Source organism: Gobio gobio (genome assembly GCF_949357685.1).
Source record: "Gobio gobio genome assembly, chromosome: 7".
Lineage (NCBI taxonomy): Eukaryota > Metazoa > Chordata > Actinopteri > Cypriniformes > Gobionidae > Gobio > Gobio gobio.
This window is the reverse complement of record NC_137103.1, coordinates 41919010-41940485: the sequence shown is the minus strand read 5'-3', so window position 1 is coordinate 41940485 and position 21476 is coordinate 41919010. Positions and strand designations below refer to the sequence as shown.

The window sequence follows — 21476 nt, the reverse complement described above, 5'->3', positions numbered from 1 at the left end:
GAGGGCCAAATATTTTGTTCACTTGTCACAGCTGGAAGCTTTGTGGCCTTTACTACATATATTATCAACATCCTAAACACGTGGTGCTCTGCTAGCAGTCACTGCCTTCAACAGCTCCTGATCTCGCAACAGAAAAATGCATTTATTCTTGACAAAACAAATTGTCAGGCTTTCTAAATGTATCCATTCCTGTCGGCCAAATCAAACAGAGCAGGACTCCAGCTGTTCTCAGGATGCAGTCCCAATATACACAAGTCCACAGGGTGGACATCCTGTCAGCAGCTCCTGTTCCGTGTGAGCCTAACCTGATCTTTATCAATGCAAAGCCAAAAGATTGATTATTCATTCTCAGGCTTGCTGTAATTAGATTTTTAACCAAATGTAGGCTTTTAGGCATATTCGAGCTTGGCCTAATTATTCCTTCATGCTTTTTAAGTCCGTCAAACTAAGTGTCAGTGTAGAACCCCCCACCGAGGTAATTTTGGGCACCATTGATGGGAAACTTATGAGTCTCTGAGATCTATAGAACTTCAAGGGTATGCGCCACGTGGGTCTAATAGCTGGGAATTGGAATGTGGACAAAAGTAGGCACTTAGTCATTCTTACTGGCAGAAGGGTAGGCTGGTGTCAGGGTCCAGATGACAGGTGCCTCCGTTATAGCAGTAGCCATCGCACAACTGGCAGCTGGAGGCGATTCGACCGCTGGTACAGCTGGCAGAACGAGAACAATTTGGATGAGCTAAAAATGTGATTGTTACATATACCAAACCAAGTCATTTCAGTGGAAACTTACAGGTGTCCAATTCTGCTCTTGGAGGGCCGCTGTCCTGCAGAGTTGAGCTCCAATTAAACTCACCACAAAATCTAATCAATGTCTTACTAGGCATATTAGGAACTTCTAGATATGTGTTGAGGCAAGTTGGAGCTAAACTCTGCATGACAGTGGAAAGTGTGAAAAATGACCGTTTTCAAACAGGTTTGAATTCTCTTTTGATACGTCTACAAGTAGTCTTGCCTAAAAAAACATACATACAATTTTATAGCAATATCAAAAAACTAACTTGCAAGCCACATCTCCCGTTTCTCCATTAATTATACATGGGGCTCCGTGGCAACGCAGGCACTTGTCGACATCACACTTGATCCCTTCATAGCGAGACGGGCAGACACATTCAACGTGTCCTGATCCGGACAGCGTACACGCCTTGGAATTGACGCAGTGGTGATGACAGATATCTGTCATGAAAAAGAAATCAAGATATGCCCCTAATTAAGATACAAGCGCACATTTCTTTCATATTATGTTCAAGTTTAATTAGAATTTTACAAAGCTTTAATGAGACTTAATTATCCGCATCAAATATCTACTGGTACTGAGATGAAAATGCGTCACCCCTTGGGTGCAGAGCACTGAAAATGCATTACGGGTGCACAGATTAAATTGTTTTGCAACAAATTATAATAACAAAGACTTTATAACAGCAAATATTTTATCAGCAAAGCACAGAAACACCTCAAGGTTGTTACAGCAGCATTTAGAAAACCTCTTTGGGCACAGATCGTTCAAATGCTGGCAAATGCCCTTTTGAGTCACATACAATATTTATTTTTGTTGCTGTGTGGAGAGAAAATCTAACAATTGTTCCATTAACCACAATTTAGTGACTGGTCTTCTATGTTAAAATATAACAACTCAAGAGAGAAGCCCTCTCTGTAGATCATATCATTTTCTCCACAGTTCTTTCTGCTTCACTTGGTACTTGAATGATTTAAACAAGCAATATGGATTATGATGATATTGAATTAAAAGGGCACAACTGTGGATGTAATTAGCCGCCATGAGAAACACTGACCTATTGAATTAAAATGTAGTCGCTGACCATTTCTGCTGGGTACAAGCAATCTTTTACAATACTTACGATACAGACAGCGGTCACCCGTGTACTCTGCCAAGCAGCGGCACACTGGCTGGTTTCCAGGGCTCACGTCACATGTTCCTCCATTCAGACAGTGATTATCACAGACCTGCCTCTCACAGTTTGGACCGGTGAAGCCTGTCATGCAGCGGCAAGTAGGTTTCCCTATGATTGGAGTAGATGTGTCCACATTGAGAAGAAATGCCCATAAATATTAATACTAGTAGCAGATGTGAGCATTTTATTTTTGTTTTGTCCTTTTCAGTTTTACTACAAAAACTCGCAGAGAATGTGAGCTGTTTGCTGAAGGCAATTTCAGCAGAAAGGCCACAAAAAAAGGTATATTTTATCAAAAGGCAATTTATACATTTTAAACTGTATTGCTATCTAACAACATTTTTGAATTAATTCTTACTTAATCAATATCATGTTTGGTATCTATGAATTTAAATTGTAATTTCTTGAATGATCATTTACATTACATTATATGTCGATTATATGTTGATACCTATGCAGAATATTAGTTTTATAAGAATTTTATTCTTTTTTAATTTTTATTTCACTTTATATTAGGTGGCCTTAACTACTATGTACTTACATCAAAAAATAAGTACAATGTACTTATTTTGTTTCATATTGTACTGCAAAACACTTTTGCTGATATTGAGGTGGGATACGGGTAAAGTTAGGGACAGGTGTGGTGGTATGGGTAAGTTTAAGGGTAGGGTTAGGTGTAAGGAAAGTGTCAACTGTGTAATTATAAATGTAACTACAGAAATGAATTACAGATATAATTACATGCAGGTAATTTTTTAAATGCAAGTACAATGTAAAACATGTATATATACAATAAGTAAGGCCACCTAATATAAAGTGGGTCAACATTTTTTATAGTTTCTTTCTCCAGCAAATTACATATGCAAAACACCATGCTCGATGTCTCTCCAAAAGTTGAAATTACCATTGGCTCGCTGACCCCCTAGAGGTGTGGCATCCTTATGGTTTAAAAATATCCTGATCACAAGATCACGCTTATTTTGAGAAATTCTGACATGAAGATGATGCTGAGCTAGAAGTCTTCTAAGGACCCCTAAGTTTGTGCCAGTGTGCGTCCTTGTCTTTCCATTCATCAAAGATCCTGTGACTCAAACTGTTTCTCTCTCATCAAGACAACTTCAGCAAAGCTCAACTGGAACCTCAACAAATTGCATCAGGACACTTTTATTCAAATGGTTAAGACTTAGTCTCATTATTTGGTACATCCCTTTTAAAGGGGGGTGCGTTAGAACTAAGAAACTGATGGTTTGCTCAAGGCCATTGATCTGAATTTCAAACAATGTTATATCTTCTTGCTTTACTGTTTTCTGTTTCAACTCTCTTTCAATTTGCTCAAATGTATGCATGCATGTGTGTGTGTGTGTGTGTATGTTAGATTAGTCTAAGTGTTTAGTCTAGTTAATTAAGTCTTGTTTTGGCTACATGCTCTGAGTAGTACTGTATAGTAAGACAGTTATTTCCTATACCCCGGAAATTAACATTTCTTAGAATTAATAAACAATTAACACAGTACACAGTAGATTGTGGTAATAATTCTGATACATCAAGTTAATTCTTACAGCTGATCTAAATAGGTATAATGAATAATAAGTAGTTATTATTAATTATTCATATTTTCTTTTGGGCTAATTTTCTACAATTTAATGCATAAGCAAACCCGTGTGACCATAGCAACCTGGTATTATCAGAAACAGAGATGATTAATAAAATAACATTTTGAATATTATATTCTATTACATTACACTAGATTACATTACATCATATAATATTTTATTATAATATATTATATTGAACTAAATTGACCATGGACCTGTTTAAAAATAAACTGCATTGAGATCCTTCAGAAGGACATGCAGAGCGACAATTCCCATACATGGTAGATAGTGCATGTGTTCAAATATTTTTACTATAGGTCAAGAAAGCTGAGGTGGAATGAGCTGTAATTCTGATTAGATTCAATAAATGGTGTTGATCTTTGAGTTCACATGACCTCAACAAAATATGAGTGCTCAGTCACTATATTCTTTTAAATAATAACAACTGAAATTTGACACATTTCAGAATGATTGTTAATGGCGAGATTCAGAGGATTCAGATGTTGGGAATAATTGTTTTTTTTTTGCATGCATCATTAGTCATTTGATTGATTATGAAAGACAAAGCTGTAATATGACACACAAATTTTAATTGATGTGCAGACACAAACACTCAGCTTATTTTGTCATCAGCAATCTGTTATACGTTTTTAAAGTGTTCCGTTTTTTAAATTAATACTTTATTAAAACAGATCAATTGTACATTACCATACAAACCAGTCCATAATGCTGCCTTGAATAATTGTTTATTATGTTATTACTACACACACACTGCCACACATTTGATTATAAGACAATTTAAATACTTCATAACTCAAACTGAGGCAAATAATTCAGTCGTGTATTAAAATCTAAACGAAGCTACAAAGCTAAGAGAGTTTCTTACCAAGAGGTGATCCAGTGCACGTGCCCCCGTTTAAGCAGTAATCTGTACAGTGGTTGACTTCACAGCGTTCCCCAGAGAAACTGGGCCAGCAGTAACAGCGCCAGTCTCCTTTTTCATTGGCCATGCAACGTCCTCCATTCTCACAGGCAGGTCTGCACAGCTCACCTTTACCATATTGAAATAAATTATATATATATTTTTCATTCAATTTTCATGTTCTTTTTGGACCCCCCAAATGATAAAAAAATAACATAAAAAAACATCAGGCTTAGCAAAGAACATTGCAAAGTGAGCAGCCCTTCAGTAAAGTGAGGCTTCAGACCTGAGACAATGGGGTCAATACAAGAGCCATTGACCAAGGTCTTCCCCTCTGGACAGGTGCAGCTGGCCCCGGTTGGATTGAGCAAGCACATAAAATCGCAGGTCATCCGTAGACAGGGATTGGCCACTGAATACAAAAAAGACAAAGCATAGGTACAAGGTACAATAACATTTAGATAAATCAACGCTGAACTTAATAATTAAATAATTTAATATAATCACCCCCTCCCCCACCAATTTTTTTTGTGTCATACATATTACATTCAACCCTGTTACAGCATCAATTTCTAATAATAATATTCCTACTACAAACCAACATTTTGTCTCAAACTACCTAGCCTCTGTTGAGTGATTTAAAGTGTCATGGAACCTCCCTGTTTTAGCCTGGTCGTTCACAGCTCTGAGTTGCAAAAAGTCTCTAAAAATGGGCGTGTAAAGCTGTGGACAAGTGGGAGTGCAGAGGGGGGAAGAGGGGAGACAACAACCAATAAAACACAAACCTACAACACACTCATTATACAGATACATGAATATTAAAATATGACCACAGGGAGAAAAAAAACTGAGTTGAGGCCGAGGGCACCTTGATGCATTTTAAAAATCTAACACTATATAACATCAAACTGCCAAAACGAGGGAGAAACGCTAGCCTGGCGTGGCCATACTCAATTCTAGTCAGAATATGAGTCTGGTACCGCTCCATTGAGCTTTGATTATGGGGCGTGTTTCAACCAAGCCAGGAAAGACCTCAATTGGATAGACCCACAACCAATCAGAGCAACGGAGCGACGCGTAACGTTAGATGTCAAATGTCAACAGAACTCAACTGCACTGTTACCAAGTCCGTGTTTTTCTCCATGTCGGCGGGTTGAAGCTGCCCCAATTATGTGATTATATAAACCCAGGAATGCGAATTTTAGCAGGCAACCTTGCCAAAATAACATATTTTGCCAACCAAACGCCATTTTTTTCCGGAGAGCCCCCCGGAAAGTTATAGTTTTGGGCTATAGTTTTGAGTAGCAATTGTGCGCGACATTGCAAAAACACTTGGAAACCCTGTCTGCACGCACGCTGGATTAAGTAACGTTACAAGAAAAAGATGAGTGTAAACGATCTTTGCCAGTAATAAAATAATTTAAGGATACACAGAGTACTTACCAACACGATCATCGTTTCTGAGAGAAATAGTGAAGGTGAATGCATATACGAACAAGTTCTCCGTTTAGGATAAGAGCAAATTCAACCCAAGAGCCTTCGATGACGTGGATGATTACGTTACTGTTGATCATCTGTCCATCATCGTCTAAAGCCCGCCCTGACAATTTCATTGGTCCAAACAGTTTCTGTTCGGGCATAATTCCTCCTCTATGGAGCGAGTCCAGACCGAATTGCCCGAGCAAAACATTTTGTGGGCGGGGCTAAATTCGGCTGGCATCCAGGCTAGAGAAACGCGGTAGCACATTTAAAATGTCTAATAATATTTTCTAATAAGAGCACTATACAGTCTCTAAACAAACGACATGTGTAAGTTTAATACAAAAAGAATTAAGGCATTTTGCCCATTCTTCTTTGGATTTTCGGTCTACATCATTGTCAGAATAATCCATTGTGTCATCGCATTCATGATCGGATGTACGACTGTATCACTCACCTTATTTGCACATTTATTTTATTTGAAGACGATGTGATTAAATATGTGCGCATACACGGTGCTGGTCCATGTTTAGAGCACTAGAGTATATGAAATATGTCCATAAGAGCTTGAAACGCACTTGCTCTGGTCTGTATCTGATCTAACGTTACTGTATATGATCCACGTGGTGAGCATTCCTCGCGGTGCTCTGCGCAGAGACCGCTCTCATGTGGGCGTCGCGTGTTGTTTGAATTCTCCGCTGTAATGCGATCTCATGTATAATGCAGCGCAGTGATTGGGATAAAAGAGTTCATTCTCATTAATAATGCAGAGTATCGGCTGATGTAGAATTGTGTCCCCAGCCAATCACACACAGCGAAGGCACGCTTCTTCTACCTCACATTCCGTGACGTTGCTTCAACTTTGCTTTTCGACCCGGAAGAACGAAATTGCTCAGAAAAACTAAAAAATAACCAATTTGGTAAAATGTACGAGTGCTTTTAGTGTTTTCAGTGATCTACATATCTGTTCACATCTCAAAAAATGTGTTTTGGGGTTTCATGACCCTTTAAGTTTAGGTAAGTTGGTATTAACTTTAATATTGAGGTTGATGATTAACATATTCTGAAGGTTAACCCTTCTTTTACTGACCGTTTATTGAAAAATAAAATTATATACATTTCAGGTCCTATTTTGTATCCTATTTGTAGAAAGTTCCATATCAATTTCAGTTTATTTATTTAATTTCTCACAGCAGCTCATCGAACTGGCGGCTCAAAAGATACAGATTTGAAAGCCATTGCTCAAAGATGCTGGCTGTATAAGGGAACATCTGTATCAATCTTTAGTGTTTTGCTGAGGACATCAAACCTACACTTTTAGCTTTTGCTGCCAGTGCACAAGTCTCTCCAGCAGGCTAGATCTCTGACTTTAATGAGTCAGTGGGGACTGGCTCAGCTGCCCCTCACTACAAACCCACCAGAGAAAGGTCTTTTTGAGGCTGTGAGGCCATTAACACAACCAGATAACAAAGAGCAACCAAGACCAAAAGAAGAGGAGGACCACTTCTAAGAAGACAGCATATTTGAAAACGGTCACAAAAGCAAAACATAGGGGAGGCAAATTAATGGGTGTTACATTAGTGAGCTGTACTCATTTCTATAGAGTGTTATTTGTCTCAATGAGGTGCACAGAACACTAATGAAGAAACCGTGTGTTCGCCTCAGGTAAAAAACAAAACAAAACAAAAACAAAAACATGAATTTCTTTGTTCCAAGAAATTATAGTTGTAAATACAATAACTCTGGCGATTTACAGTCAACTGAACTTGGATTTAATGCACAAGAACAGGACACTATAACAGTCTCAAAATTCTGTGCATGCAATTGTTGAAGAATATCACTCTGACCTTCAAAACACTGCAAAATATATATATTTTTTGTTATATTTCAGAATATAACCCACAAAAATAACTCTTAAAATAGAACAATTTCATCATTCTCCAAGGTAAAAAAGGAAAGAACACTAAATTGAAAATATTTAGAGAAAATGTGTTCTCTTACCATCCCGCTGCTTGAAACGATGAGAGATCAGGACATTTGTTGTTTTTTCAATACCCAGATTGAGAGGTTCAATGTTTTTTTTCCCATACTTGTGTATTCTGAAAACTTCATTTTTCAGTCCTGTTCCATAAATGTAATCCTCAAAAATATCTATCCTGTATGGATGTGATATTCCTGTGCAAGCACGAAGTGAAGCAATGACATTAGACAAAACTAAATCTTCTAAAACCATTTCAATGGTTAACGATTTCAGGCATATAATAGGATACATGAACAAAGCAAAATACTATCAGATTTCCTTTCAACTGTTTTTCTCACCTTGCTTGCCATTGATTACCACCAATGGGTCTGAGCCATCGAAACGGACACTACCAATGACAGAGAGCTCAGCATCGGCCCAGTATACACGCTGGCTGAAGTAATCAATCGCCAACCCTACAGATAAATGACGGGAAGAGTTATTTTCAGAGCTTGGTACAGAAGGTTAAGAAACCATCACAAAATCAAAAACAGTAAATGAGACCAGGTTATTAGACAGGTGACCGAGACTGAAGAAGGACTGGTTTTAAATAGCATCAAATTTTATATCGGTGTAAACAGAACCCTGCCTCAATAAATCGAACTTTTTATGTAATTAAATAACCTTTAAGAAACCCTTGCTTCAATATGGACATATTCAGCACAAAAGCTTCAGATCTGTGTCCTTTTGCTCTTCCGGAAATAAACTCAGCAAAAGTTTGTCCCATATTTCTCGGAGTTTGCATTGCTTGACTCATTATATTTCCTCTCTTGATTAAAGACTCGGATGTTGCAGTTTTGTTCCTTTTCTAGATATGATGGATTCCTAAAGCTGCACTGGAGGCGTAATATTGGCCCCTATAAAGGAGGCCATGGTTAAATGTAGCGGTACTTAGTGTTTCCCTGAGGAACACGCCTGCAGGTTTACCTAGAGGCATAGCATCTAAAACATTCCCTCAAACTCGGAAATGAGGAAAGTGCTGTGATGTACCGAAACAGGATGTGAGACCAACAAGCTTCTACACAAATGCATTCAGACCTTGACCCCATCCCTTTAGAAAGAACCAAAACAACAACCTCTCATTTATCACACTCACAGAAAAACAGCAGAGGACTCAAAGGAAGGAGATAGTGTTGATATACAGGACATGCCCATCACACTGAGAAAAACAGGAACATACCTGTGGGTCTCCGAAGGTTCTTGTCCAAAAGTACTCTACGCATGGAGCCATCCATCGCACTCTCCTCTATGTGTGAGTGGTCACCTATTACTGACCAATACATCATCCTGAAACAGGTCAAATCTTTACTTAATAAATATTTGTTAAATATTATTATTTTATTTTTATAAAAAAATATTTTAAAAAACATACTATTAGTATTATAAAGAATTACTACTTTAATATCCAACAATATTAATATCCCTGCATAATACATCTAAGCGACTGTAGAAAGTAATTTAACTTCTTATACCTTATTTTAACCTTACAGATTTCCTCCCCAAGTATTCAGAAGTCAGAGTAACAAATTTGCCTATTTGATAAGTGACCTAGAAGTACTTCAGAACATCTTTAAATGATAACATTTTCCTTGTCTTTAAAGGGGACCTATTATTCCTCTTTTTACAAGATAAGGAGATAGGATACTTTTTGGTTTGGCCTTTGTATAAGTCTCAGGTGTCTCCAAAATGTGTCTTTGAAGATTCAGCTCAAAATACCCCACATATAATTTATTATAGCATGTTGTTGTCACTGTTTTCGTGCATGTACCTTTAAATGCAAATGAGCTGCTGCTCCCCACCCCACTTTGCAGAAGAGGGCGGAGCCTGTACAGCTCGTGACTCGGATACTCTGCCAAAAACTAAAACATCTGTTTGTTTTGTACTATCATCTCTATTGTGGTCACACTCATGTGACATTGCAGTTCTTTATCATCATGAAAGTTCACCATATCCATGTGTTTTAAAGCCATATCAGTCTAAAATTCTGAGGGCGTATTACAGAAACTTTCTATCTTAGGTCTTAACTTAAGATATGATAAGTTAATTTAGGATTTTTCACAATTTCGTATTAGAGAAGCAAATCTTAACATGATTTAGGATTCTTATCTTAAAAAATCAAATTTTATCTGTAGTTAGGAAATCTTAATCTGCTCCATTGAGTTCGGTAATCAACTGTCAGTTCTGTTACCAAGCAACCAACAACGCGCAAACTGCTTCTGAGGTAAACCTAAAATCGAAATGGAGAAACAACGGCCTAACGTTACTTTTAATTTCAGTGCAGCAGAGACTGAAATTTTGATAAGCTCCGTTAAAAAGTTAAAGCCTGTTTTATAAATCGCCTTTTGCAAAAAAGTAAGGTATCAGTCACTTGAAGAATGTCTGTGAAGGCTCGTTGGCCTCTGTAATGTTGGTCGCAATTAACCCTTTGCTAAGCCACGTCCGAAAACCGCCACAGGCCAATCGTGGCTTAGCAACCGTAACTAGGAGAGGAAGGTCTGTCAAGCTTTCGAGCGAGGGAAACATGCTTTAACGTTGTGCTTATGGATTGTGCAAATCTGACACCCGGTATCCTAAAAATACCTAAAACCCAAGGGGAGAAATGACAGTGTACTGTCAATTTGTGCTACCTTGTCAGATCTACCGTAGCACAAAATTATAGCTAACGTTATATCTATTGATCCATGCTACCGTATAGAAAAATCCTACTGTGTGTTAGCATTTATGGCTAACTTATATAATTCAGTGTAACTTTACTGAGGATTCTTATTGGGGAAAACGATTATACAGTGCAATATACCCCATCAGATTGTCATACCGCTTTGAAATAAACAGGTAGGATGATTTTACAGTGCAAAATACACTCTAAAAAAAAAGGCTCGTAATCATAGGGGAACCTTTTTTAGTGCTATATAGCACCAATTTTGGTGCTTCAGTGGTTCTTCAGCGGTTCTTCAGAGGTGCTATATAGCACCTTAGTCAAAGAACCGGTGAAGAACCTCTGAAGAACCACTGAAGAACCTCTGAAGAACCGCTGAAGAACCACTGAAGCACCAAAATTGGTGCTATATAGCACTAAAAAAGGTTCCCCTATGATTACGAGCCAAGAACCATTTTTGGTGCAATATAGAACCTTTTTTTTTTTAGAGTGTACCCCATCAGATTGTTGTGGATCAAGCAGTGGTGGAGAATATATAACTTATATATAAAATATAAGCGGGAGAATGTTATCATTGCAAAGTGGTCAGGCTAATGTCTTGTGTTTATTTCACAAGACTTATGGATAAGCTGTTTGATTTATAATTATTCGATTATTTTCTGATTTCACTTACCCTGCTGTGCATGAACATAGCTGTTCCTCAATTTGTGTGTTCTCCATTTGAATGGTCAACGGCTGCTGCTTGCACTGGGACCTATAGGCTTTAGCTTCAATTTTGATTAAATTATTCTCTAAACAGTTGCATATTATGTTGTGGATATATCCCTTGATTGCATACTGGAGTCTCTTTTGTCTTGCTTTCTCAGATATTTCACCTGTTCGTCTAAAATGACTAATTATCTCCATGGGAATGTCTGACACCGGCGCATACATACTGTAATAGACGTGCCAGGCGCAAAAGCTTGTCAGGCGTAGCAACAGCAACTAAGGAGGGCGGGGCTTAGCGAAGGGTCAATTCGTCCACTAACTGCAAAACCATGTGTCGTGGGAGTCTGTAATTATTTACGAGTATTTCATCATCAAAGCGCAGCACATCCTCTGGATCCTACAAAAGTATCTCCACCATCAAATGTCGCTTCTCTACGTCTTGTATAATTAATAAATGTAACGCTCTCTCGAAAAAGGATTTTTGTACTGTGATTTTTACCATTGGATTTCAAAAAGTTTTGAAGTTAGGATACCAGTGGGGTTGTCCTAAAGTTAAGACAGCTTTTAGGATTTTTTGTCGAGTTAGGATGCTTCTGTAATACCCGTTTCCTATCCATAGTTAAGATAATATTATGCATTTAAGAAATGTCATTCTGTAACAGCGTTTGTCCTAAATGCGGTCCTAACTGAAATTGCCATGGTTACCAAACAGATAAGATGGGATTCTAAAGTTAAGATGTTTCTGTAATACGCCCCCTGATTTAGAGTTTTCTGAGCGCACACATCCGAGCCACACGCACAGACGGCGCCACGTAAGTATTAAACGAAGTTCTCTTTCACGTCTTATTGCTCTTAAACTGTCAAATGCACACAAGGTTATGTGCAACAAAGTTCACATAAACACAGTCAGTTATGTCTGTGAACGTAAACAGCAAGTAAAGAAATCGCATGTGTAACGTTATATTAGATCTGTGTATTAAAGTGAAAGCACCATAATATACAGTACCTACTGCTATACATGCTGTTTATGAATCAAACAACAAAAGAAAAACAGAAAATCACTCACTGCTCTTGACTGAATAACTTTAGTAGCTTTAATAAGAATACATTTCTTACTTGAATGCTGCTGTTAAATGCTTTGGAGAGGAGATAAACATGGTAGACAGTGTACAGCTCACTCTATATGTAAGTAACCCACCCTGTTCGAACCGCCTGCTCCAAGCGGGACTCGAACCAGGGTCTGCCGGCATGAGAGTCGGACACTCTAACAAGGAGGCTAAAGGCTGCAACCTCTAGCGTCAGTCGCTAGAGCGTCTCTTGAGATCAGAGGAGTGAGGTTTACTTGCACGGCAACTTCTAGGTTACATATGCTAATAAATCAGAGGCTGTTAGAATTTGTGGGCAGGGCCTAGGCATTTGTGACGTCACAAAAGTTACAATCTGCAAATGGCTTGTTCTGAGACACTGCTTATGAGTGGGTGGATTTTTACCATTATAGGGTAAAAATGCTAATGTTCAAAAGTGAATTTTGCAAATAGGTCCCCTTTAAATTCTAAAACTTTATGTTCAATGTGCCTTTAGACTTTTGAAACCCACTGTTTATATTTAAAAAAATAAATAAACTACAGGAAATTAAGCCCAAATAGTATTGAAACATGCTCCTACCCTTTGACTGGATTGACAGTAATGGCATATGGCTCTCCTGCAATGTCAGTTATCAGACGGGTGCAGTTGGGTCCTTTGAGCTGCCCCACATTAATAGAGTATCTAAGCTTGGTCCAGTGAGCTGTGTAATAACTGAACCAGTGCATCCTAGAGTGGTCTGTCCAGTAGATATTTCCAGTCACCCAGTCAGCTGACACATCTCTGGGTCTGCGGAAGTCTGGGCACTGCAAAAGTCACCCAGATAACAAGGTGATTCCCATGTGGGCCAAGACATCACAGAATATTTAAGATTATGAATATGATATGTTTAGGAAAAAGCTATTCATAAATAAACATGGTAAACATTTCTGAAACTGCTTTTGATATTGGGATAGGATAAGTCATACTAGGTTTGGACTAAAATAAAATATGATTTTGTTTTAGTATTTCAAATAAACAAACTAACTAAACACAGGGAAGATCAAAATATAATATGGTCCCACTTTATATTAGGTGGCCTGGTAACACTTTATTTCACAGTGTTAGATATGTTACATGTACTTACCATAGTAATAAAAGTAAACCATGCATACATGCAGCTAACCCTCAACCAAACCCTAATCCTACCCTAACCGTATAGTAAGTACATGTTCTTAAATAATATTACTTAAAATAAAGTGTAAACTGTGGCTTTACTACTATGTAATAACATTTAAATTAATCATTTGATACAATGCACTTTTGTGTATATACAAGTTTTTACATTGTACTTATATTTTAAAAAAATACCTGCATGTAATTACATCTGTAATACATTTCTGTAGTTACATTTATAAATACACTGTTGACACTTCCCTTACACCTAAGCCTACCCTTAAACTTACCCATATCACCACACCTGTCCCTAACTTTACCCGTATCCGACCTCAATATCAGCAAAAGTGTTTTGCATTGTGTTTTGCAATACAATTTTTGATGCAAGTACATAGTAGTTAATGCCACCTAATATAAAGTGGGACTTATAATATCCTTATTATCTGAAATCTCTATATTTATTATAAAATAGTGATAAAACGCATCAATTATTGGGTAGTATGGTAACACTTTACAATAAGGTTTCATAAGTTAACATTACTTAACATGAACTAATAATGAACTGCACTTATAAAGCGTTTATTAATCTTTGTTAATGTTAATTTCAACATTTACTAATACTTAATTAAAATCTTGTAAACATTAATGCATTGTGAACTAACATGAAAAAACAAAGATGAACAAATACAGTAACAAATGTGTCTGGTCATGGTTAGTTCATGCTAGTTAATACATTAACTAATGTTAGCTAATGAAACCTTATTGTAAAGTGTTACCAGTAGTGTTACCAGTAGTATTGACAAACCAACATAGAAGCAGATAGAATGGTTGCTGCATGTCTGCAATCATTATAATAAGGAGATGCACTTTGGAATTACTGTATTAATTACTAAATGAATAACTTGAAGGAAACATCCAGAATTTTCCTGAGAAAAATATGACCTATACTGCACACAAGACTCATGATACTTACTATGATGCCAACATTTGTTTTAGTTTGACTCCTGTTTAGGATGTCTTTGTAAAAAAGTCCACCGGGATTAAACTGAGTAGCCCAGATAAACTTTTGTTGGTGATACAGAGCATCCATCCCAATGATGCGGGCATTTTCCTCAATGCGAGCATGTACTTTGTGTCCATGGCTCTGGTTAAATGGATACACAAAACTTCGGATTTCAGTGTCATTAGCTATGTAGAGCACTCGATCTTCTGGTCCTGCCCGTTGAGTTATTAATATGCAAAAAAAATGAAAAGTGGCTAAATTCCATTTAGGGTTTAAGACAACAGTTTGACAATTACATATGCAGATATATCATTCTAACACAGCAATATGCATTTTAATCAATCAATATTTAGTAATTCAAACTCAATACTTTAAAGGAAAAAGACAATATATAGTTACATGTATGACAACATATATTATAAATGTACCACATAAATAATAGTTATGCTTTGAATGGTTTAAAATGTATATCTAAGTCCTGTATACTGAGGTAATGAATGAAAAGATCTAATAAGTGATTCAAAGTCTAAATAAAATGTCACAGTGAAGCCAAAGGTCAAGTCAATAGAAAATATAGATCCTTACCTTTTGCTACGCAGCTACCATTCATATCCTTATAATTTTTGTCACATGTACATTTGTATGATCCTTTTGTGTTTGTGCAATAGTGAGAGCAAGTGCCAAAGTTAAGGCACTCATTGATTTCTGCAACAAAAAAAAACAACAGAAGAACAAATGTCAGTTATCGAGGAACAGCACTTTATGGAAAAGACTTCATTGGCTGTGCAAACTGTGTGATGTTGTTTTTTTTTCTTTTCACATGCTGAGTGCTTGGAAATAAAACGTCAGATGTGGTCTGCTCACTGCATCTCATTGATCTTTATTCCCAGCAAAAACACTATATGTGAGTGCACAATCCTTTTACTGGAAATGTTCTTTTAAATGCAAAACATTTTCAGTAGGTTAAGTATTTTCAGGAGCTTAAGCTCAACTTTGTCCTCTGGTTTAGTTTTACCACCCATGGATGAAAACACTGAAAATGTTTTATCCTTGAAAAAAATCTAGATTGATAAAAAGAACAGACATTTTGAATCTCAAAAATGGGTGGGAAAACCTCTAAATGACAAAGTGATTGACAGGGCAGCATTTAAAGCAAAACCTTGGAACATAAAAGAGTGCAATTTCTGCACCACTAGCCAACAGAATTTCCACAATAATGACAGTTTTCAAACAAGTGTCAAACATTTTCCATCTACCAGGTTTGGATAAAAGCTCCAAACTTGGGGCATTGGTTTAGCCCAGTGTCAGAGATATTTGTGATATCTGCCCCCTGGATTGATTTTTAGAAGGAAAATTATTTTTTTCTGCAGTGACTGTGTAATCTTTGTATGTGAAATACTTTCATCAATTAAATGAATTGATACATATAATCAAACATATTAAGTCTAATTCATTAAATAGATTGTTACCAATAAATTTAAACATCATCTCATATTTTATGTGATAAAGTGCACAAGTGTGTCTAACACAAAATATCAGGAAATATATCTCGTTGATATATCAGATATATCAAAAATAGAAGGATTTCTCATTCATTATTTATTCATTTTCCAATTATATTTTCTAGGGCATTTTGAACCCATTAATTTCTGACCCTGGTTCAGCTAATGTTGTTACACCAAATCGTTCAAACAAACATAAATTGCACACTCCACCTTTACATCGAAAGTCTAAATCTACACCCCGCCCCCTCAGATAAAGCAGTGAATCATTTTTCTGAACGATAACGGAATCAGGGAAGATAGTCTGACAGTACCTTCACACTTTCTGCTTCTAAGATTTCTCTGAAAGCCAGGTTTGCAGTGGCAAATTGCATTTGTGTTTGTATGATTGCACACTGCATCCTCCCCACATGGATTCATCCTCTTTCCACATATGTCTCCATTTGAAGCTGGAATGAGAGAGAGCTTTGAAGTGACATACTTTATACTTGCACCCCAATTTCCCAGTGCATGTTGGGATTTTTTGGGGGGTGTTTTTATGCTTGGTCATAAAATAAATTATGCATACGACAAAAACTCATCTGGAAGATAAGCCTGAATAATTTTCATATGACAATTCCAGATGTACAGCACATGTCCATGTAATCCACCAAGACTGCCTTAAATCTGTCAAAATTGCTTGTTTTCCGACAGATGTATCTCAGAGATTTGGTAAACACGTACAAGCCTTGCAGTCCTTTTCATCTGATCCTCCATCTCCACAGTCATCAAACAGGTCGCACTCTAGCTGTGCGGGAATACATTTTCGATTACTACAGGTAAACTCTGCCTTCCCGCACGGCTTGGGCCTAGTTGATACCGTCTCTGCTTTGGGCCCCATAGGAAAGAAGGAAAAAAAACATCAATTTCAATCCAAACGCCAGCTGACACATCTTATTCAGCGCCACACAAAGAGTCTCCCATCAAATTTACTAGATCATTTGAGTGATTAATGAGCACTACTGTATGTATCCGAAAGACCTCAAGAACTGCTAGCAAAACAATATCATCACTAAATTCTAGACTAGGTCAAAATTTAAAAAAAAATGTATGGCACAAAAGATGGATTTCCCATTGTGCTGGTGAGGATAAAGGCATCATCGGAGTCTTGTGAATGAGCCTACCACATTCATCTTCATCTGAGTTGTCCCCACAGTTATCCACATTGTTACAGATTTGATCAAGCCGTAGACACACTCTGTCATTTCTGCAACGATATGGCCTTGCTGGAGGACAAGGTAGTTTGGCTATAAGAAATAAGAACGAAATGTTACAGTATGTGCCATTTTTCTCTGCATTGTAATGCTACTGACTCTTTTTGATATGATTCATAAAATGGTATTTCATACTAGTATTTTATAAATGAGCCATATGTTGGAACCTGGAATCATTAGTATCAGTGATATACTTTTGCTCATGTAGTGTATTTAATTGGTAATGCAGTCAGTGACTCCAACATACAGGCAGAGTTTAAAATCAGAGAACTCAAATGAAAATTCAGTAGGTGAGAAGCGCTGCCGTAGGTCATACAATTTCACTGGGAGAGTTGAATATCCTACCGCACATCTCGGAGTCTTCATCAGAGTTATCTCCGCAGTCATCCTCGCCATCGCACACCCACACATGCAGCTTACACAGCGTGTTGTTGCAGATGAACTCATCGGGGCGACAGAAGAAAGCGTCTGAATGAACAACATTAAACTGGTTTTTAAACTGTAAGACATGGATATTTCGCAGAAAAAAGGATTATGACAACCTGAACAAGCACATACATAAACACTTTGGTCATATCCAAAACAATTTAATTATGAAAACGTCTCAGAAAAGATTTGATTTCACAAATATTTGTAAATGTATTATAAATAGTGTAACTCTTTAGTTTGGGGACCAATTCTCACCATTAACTAGTTGCTTATTAGCTTGTATATTGGCAATTTATTAGTACTTAAAAAATACATATTAATGCCTTATTCTGCATGACCAGATTCTACATCCCTTAATCATACCCCATACCTAAACTTACCCACTACAACAACTACCTGACTAACTATTAATAAGCAGTAAATTAGGAGCTTATTGAGGCAAAATTTGCAGTTAATAGTGTATATGTGTTCCACAAATTAAAGTGTGACCATAAATATGTATATCTTCATACCATGACCACAGTTTTCCTCATCGCTGTGGTCCACGCAATCAAACACGTCATCGCAGCGCCATCGTTTGGGGATGCAGTGAGCATGGTTTTTGCACAGAAACTCATCTTCTCTGCACTCCTTGACACAGTCCATCTGGTGTGAGCAGAACAACGAAAGCCAAAAATACTCACTTTCAAGAGGAAGAGTTTGCTGTACTTGTGAAAGAGCAGAAAGTCTCTGTTTCCATGGAGTCAAACACGAGTCTAACATACAAGATGTTCAATAAAATGTATGTTTCCAATATGGTGCACATGTTTATCTCACAGTTAATTAAAACAATATGCAATCATGTTATTAATTGCTTGTGTAATCAAATACTAGCTTCTATATATAGTTACTAGTGTTCTATAAATGTCTTTGATTTTGCACCTTTGATTACTGATGTATCTGATTAAACTAATTCACAATTAATTATTTCCTTTCACTGTGGAGTGTCACATCAATTACGTTGTCAATGTTTCATCTGTTCTACACTGATGAAAAATCCCTCTGAAATCAGCCTTTAAGGCTATTAAAGAACCCCTGTGGTAAAAATCAAGTTTTTAATGTTTATATATCTATGTGGTGTTTAATATGCTCTAAAACAAGTCATGTGCAAATTCATAAGTCAACACCATTGCTGAGTATTTTCTCCAGTCCAGTGAACCAAACACAGCATTAAAAACGTGGTTTGACATCGCTGGTGTTTCTGACATCACAAACTACCTTGTAACCAATCACGTCAATGTGCGAGTGTATCATCATCTCTCTCAAGTCTCAAGAGAAGCCATACCAGTATATTTTTCTGCTGATATGAAAAATTGTGTACATTTAGCACTCTAGCGGATTAATTTTGTATATGTACGATGTTATGATAAACTACATGTCTTTCTTTCTAAGGATCCTGATTTTTAGAAGGCAGACTGAGATGGCGAATTGTGAAGAAATGGTGGAAGAGATTGTTTGTGTTACCATAGAAACACATTATTAGCTGTTTGATAATGTAGTCAAGCAAAAGGCTAATCATATTAATTAACGCTATGTATTCGACATTGTATAGCGATACCTATGTGTAGTGTTTACTACAGTAACTTGAGTAAAAGTTGACCGAGTGGGTCTCTAAGCTCATATGAGTGAGTGGAGGCAGAGCTAATTTGCATTTTGGTTATCAAAGATTTTTAGAGAGTTTTAAAGAACACAATTATTGACTACAGGGGAACTTTCACACCATAGCTATAACGATATCAGCACAGAGAAACGAGAATATTGGAATCACATTCAGAACGTTTTTTTTCCAGCTGCTGAATGATTAAAACATTGACAGCCAATCAGAATCCATCCTGCTGCAACAAGCTTGAGGATTTAAAGTGAAACACAAGCATGTGCTTTCCGACTTTGTAAATAGTTACAGAGTGAAAACTGGGCATCAAACACTAAACAACAAGTAATTATACAAACACAAAAAACTCACGCAGAAACACGTGACCAGTGTTGGGAGTAACGCTTTACTGTAATTTCACTACTTTTAGCGGTAATGCGCATGTAACTACATTTTTTTTTAATCAAGTAACGCAATTACAATTACTGGAATTTAAATGAGTTCGTTACTCGCGTTACTCTCTTTTGTGTAAAATGAACGAATCTATTTGAAGCTCAAATCTAGGCCCTATTACGGCCCGTGTCCGACAGCTTATCGAATTCTCGGCCCAAGTCCGACTGGAGCCCATGTTTTTTTTTAATACTCCCTATTACACATTGTTGCAGCCATTAAAATAGTTCAGTTTTGATTTTAATGTGAAAGTAGTTATATTTCGTTTCTTTATTAAAGCTGCAGTCTGTAACTTTTTGCGCTCTAGCGCTAGGTTAATAAACAGAACTGCAGGCGTCTTGCGGAAGAGCATTGCAGCCAGAGCTACTTCTCTCTTTTTATGTCTATGGCGAGTCACACAGGGACTTTGCTCCTCCGCAGCGTTTCCTACCAGTCTGGCCTGAAATAGTCCCAATATAAATACGTATTATAAGTGTACCATAATGATTCAGGGTAAGACAAAATTCCGGTTTGGAAAATTGATTCATGTTGTACATTCTCATTATCTAATTTTTGTAAATCTTGAAAACAAAAAAAGATACGGACAGCAGCTTTAATTAATTTAGAAAAATGTTTCAAGCATTTTTTTGTTCGTTAAATTAAATTTTGGATTTTTTAAAGTGACGACCAAATGGCCAGTGGCCGACAGTGAGTTAACCCAACGCTTTAGCCTCTCAAATCAACACTTGACGTGTCTTGACTATAGTAAAATCCATAGATATGAAACACTTCCAAGCATCACAATGTTAGTTTAAACGTTTAGCCTACTATCACCACCACATTAAAAAGGCATTTTTGATAAGTTGAGGTAGGCTGATCGTTGGCGCTCGCAAACGAAACGGGCAACACAATCTAAAAAAAACCCCAAAAAACATGCAGGTTGTCTTACCTTACACCTCTCCGCAAAATGAATATAAATCCGATCTTCAATTCCCGCGCCATATGCACATTTAACGGAGTTCACGTCAACGAAAGCAGCAGATATGAACTGCATTTTATTGATCAGCTCGTTTCAAGATCAAAGCAATATGAGCAATAATATCATTTATTCTCATTAGTTTTAGTGAAGATGATTGTGTTTATGAGCATCTGAGTTCACTGACTTCACTTTCGGCCGTTTGCGTGTTGGCTTGCTACTCTTTTGCGGCGATGTGTGTTGCAGTAGCGACATCATATCTGACTACAACATGTCATATATAGGCCTAGCCTATAACACGCTCTCACACGTTTACTTTTTAACAATTTGCCAGGAGTAAAATGTACATGTGGTTTAAACAACCAGATGCATTTACACCTGTCCAGTTTCGCCTGAAATGTTGAATGAAAAATTATGTTTATTGTGTTTGACTGTTCAGTACTGTTCATATTTACATTTAAAAAGCAGACATAAAAGTAACTTAAAAGTTAATTAATTAAGTTAATTAATTACTTTTGATATACAATAATTGGTAAAGTAATGCAATTGCTTTTAAAAGAAGTAACTAGTAACTGTAACTAATTACAAATTTTCAGTAACTTGCCCAACACTGCACGTGACAAATTAAAACAATATGCGTTGTAAAATCATGCTTGCAAACTT

The 21476-nt window shown here is 37.0% G+C and overlaps 1 protein-coding gene across 1 annotated transcript in view; it reads right to left on the bottom strand.

Annotated features, from left to right (window-relative positions):
• lrp1bb (low density lipoprotein receptor-related protein 1Bb) overlaps window positions 1-21476 on the bottom strand; it is a gene marked incomplete at its 5' end in the record, with an annotated part of 359446 nt that overhangs the window by 7833 nt on the left and 330137 nt on the right. Inside the window, 16 exons of the mRNA XM_079822148.1 lie at window positions 607-711; window positions 1062-1236; window positions 1920-2081; window positions 4455-4619; window positions 4777-4902; window positions 7971-8144; window positions 8289-8405; window positions 9170-9276; window positions 13019-13242; window positions 14565-14806; window positions 15180-15299; window positions 16411-16545; window positions 16820-16960; window positions 17260-17382; window positions 17695-17817; window positions 18291-18423. Coding sequence (XP_079678274.1) covers window positions 607-711; window positions 1062-1236; window positions 1920-2081; window positions 4455-4619; window positions 4777-4902; window positions 7971-8144; window positions 8289-8405; window positions 9170-9276; window positions 13019-13242; window positions 14565-14806; window positions 15180-15299; window positions 16411-16545; window positions 16820-16960; window positions 17260-17382; window positions 17695-17817; window positions 18291-18423 — 2372 coding nt within the window. The remainder of the gene's footprint in view (window positions 1-606; window positions 712-1061; window positions 1237-1919; window positions 2082-4454; window positions 4620-4776; window positions 4903-7970; window positions 8145-8288; window positions 8406-9169; window positions 9277-13018; window positions 13243-14564; window positions 14807-15179; window positions 15300-16410; window positions 16546-16819; window positions 16961-17259; window positions 17383-17694; window positions 17818-18290; window positions 18424-21476) is intronic.